The sequence below is a fragment of the Phytophthora parasitica genome, assembly GCF_000247585.1.
Source record: "Phytophthora parasitica INRA-310 unplaced genomic scaffold supercont2.35, whole genome shotgun sequence".
In the NCBI taxonomy this organism is placed as follows: domain Eukaryota; phylum Oomycota; class Peronosporomycetes; order Peronosporales; family Peronosporaceae; genus Phytophthora; species Phytophthora nicotianae.
In genome coordinates, this window is record NW_008649021.1 from 125,745 (window position 1) to 126,201 (window position 457).

At 54.0% G+C, this 457-nt stretch overlaps 1 protein-coding gene across 1 annotated transcript; it reads right to left on the minus strand.

The window, feature by feature from the left end:
• Nucleotides 1-237: 237 nt before the first annotated feature.
• PPTG_23307 (hypothetical protein) lies at nucleotides 238-342 on the minus strand (the record flags this gene model as incomplete). The annotated part of the gene is made up of 1 exon (XM_008909743.1): nucleotides 238-342. The coding sequence occupies one exon, from the start codon at nucleotides 340-342 to the stop codon at nucleotides 238-240; it is 105 nt and encodes a 34-aa protein (XP_008907991.1).
• Between the last annotated feature and the right edge of the window lie 115 nt (nucleotides 343-457).

A 457-nucleotide genomic window follows, 5' to 3' on the forward strand; every position in this document is an offset into this window, starting at 1 on the left:
TCTCATCGACCCATGACGGCTCGGCGTAGCTCTTCCAGAAGATCAGGTATTCACATCGTGTACGGCCGTATCGAATCTTCTTGCTCGAGCGCACATCTGCAATCCATTCCACCTCATCCTCTTCAAACTCGCGTTCCCAGCTGTCTTCGGGCAGCAGGCCTTCGTCGAAGTCTACGCGATCTGCTTCGCGGTTCGTCAACGTGGATGTCGGGCGCTCTGGGTAGCAGTTCACCAGCATCAGCTTTGACACATGGACAATCGGGAATAGTCGGTACTCTGTGCCGGCGGTCTCCAGACGCACTGCGTGTCGATTGACTGTCTCCGCGACCCTGAAAGGCCCATGCCACATATGCGCAAGCTTGCAAGCGTAGCCTTCCTTAACTCGATCTAGTTATAGCCATACTTGATCTCCTGCCTTTATTTCATGCGAGCTCACATCTTCGTTGTGCTGATCTGC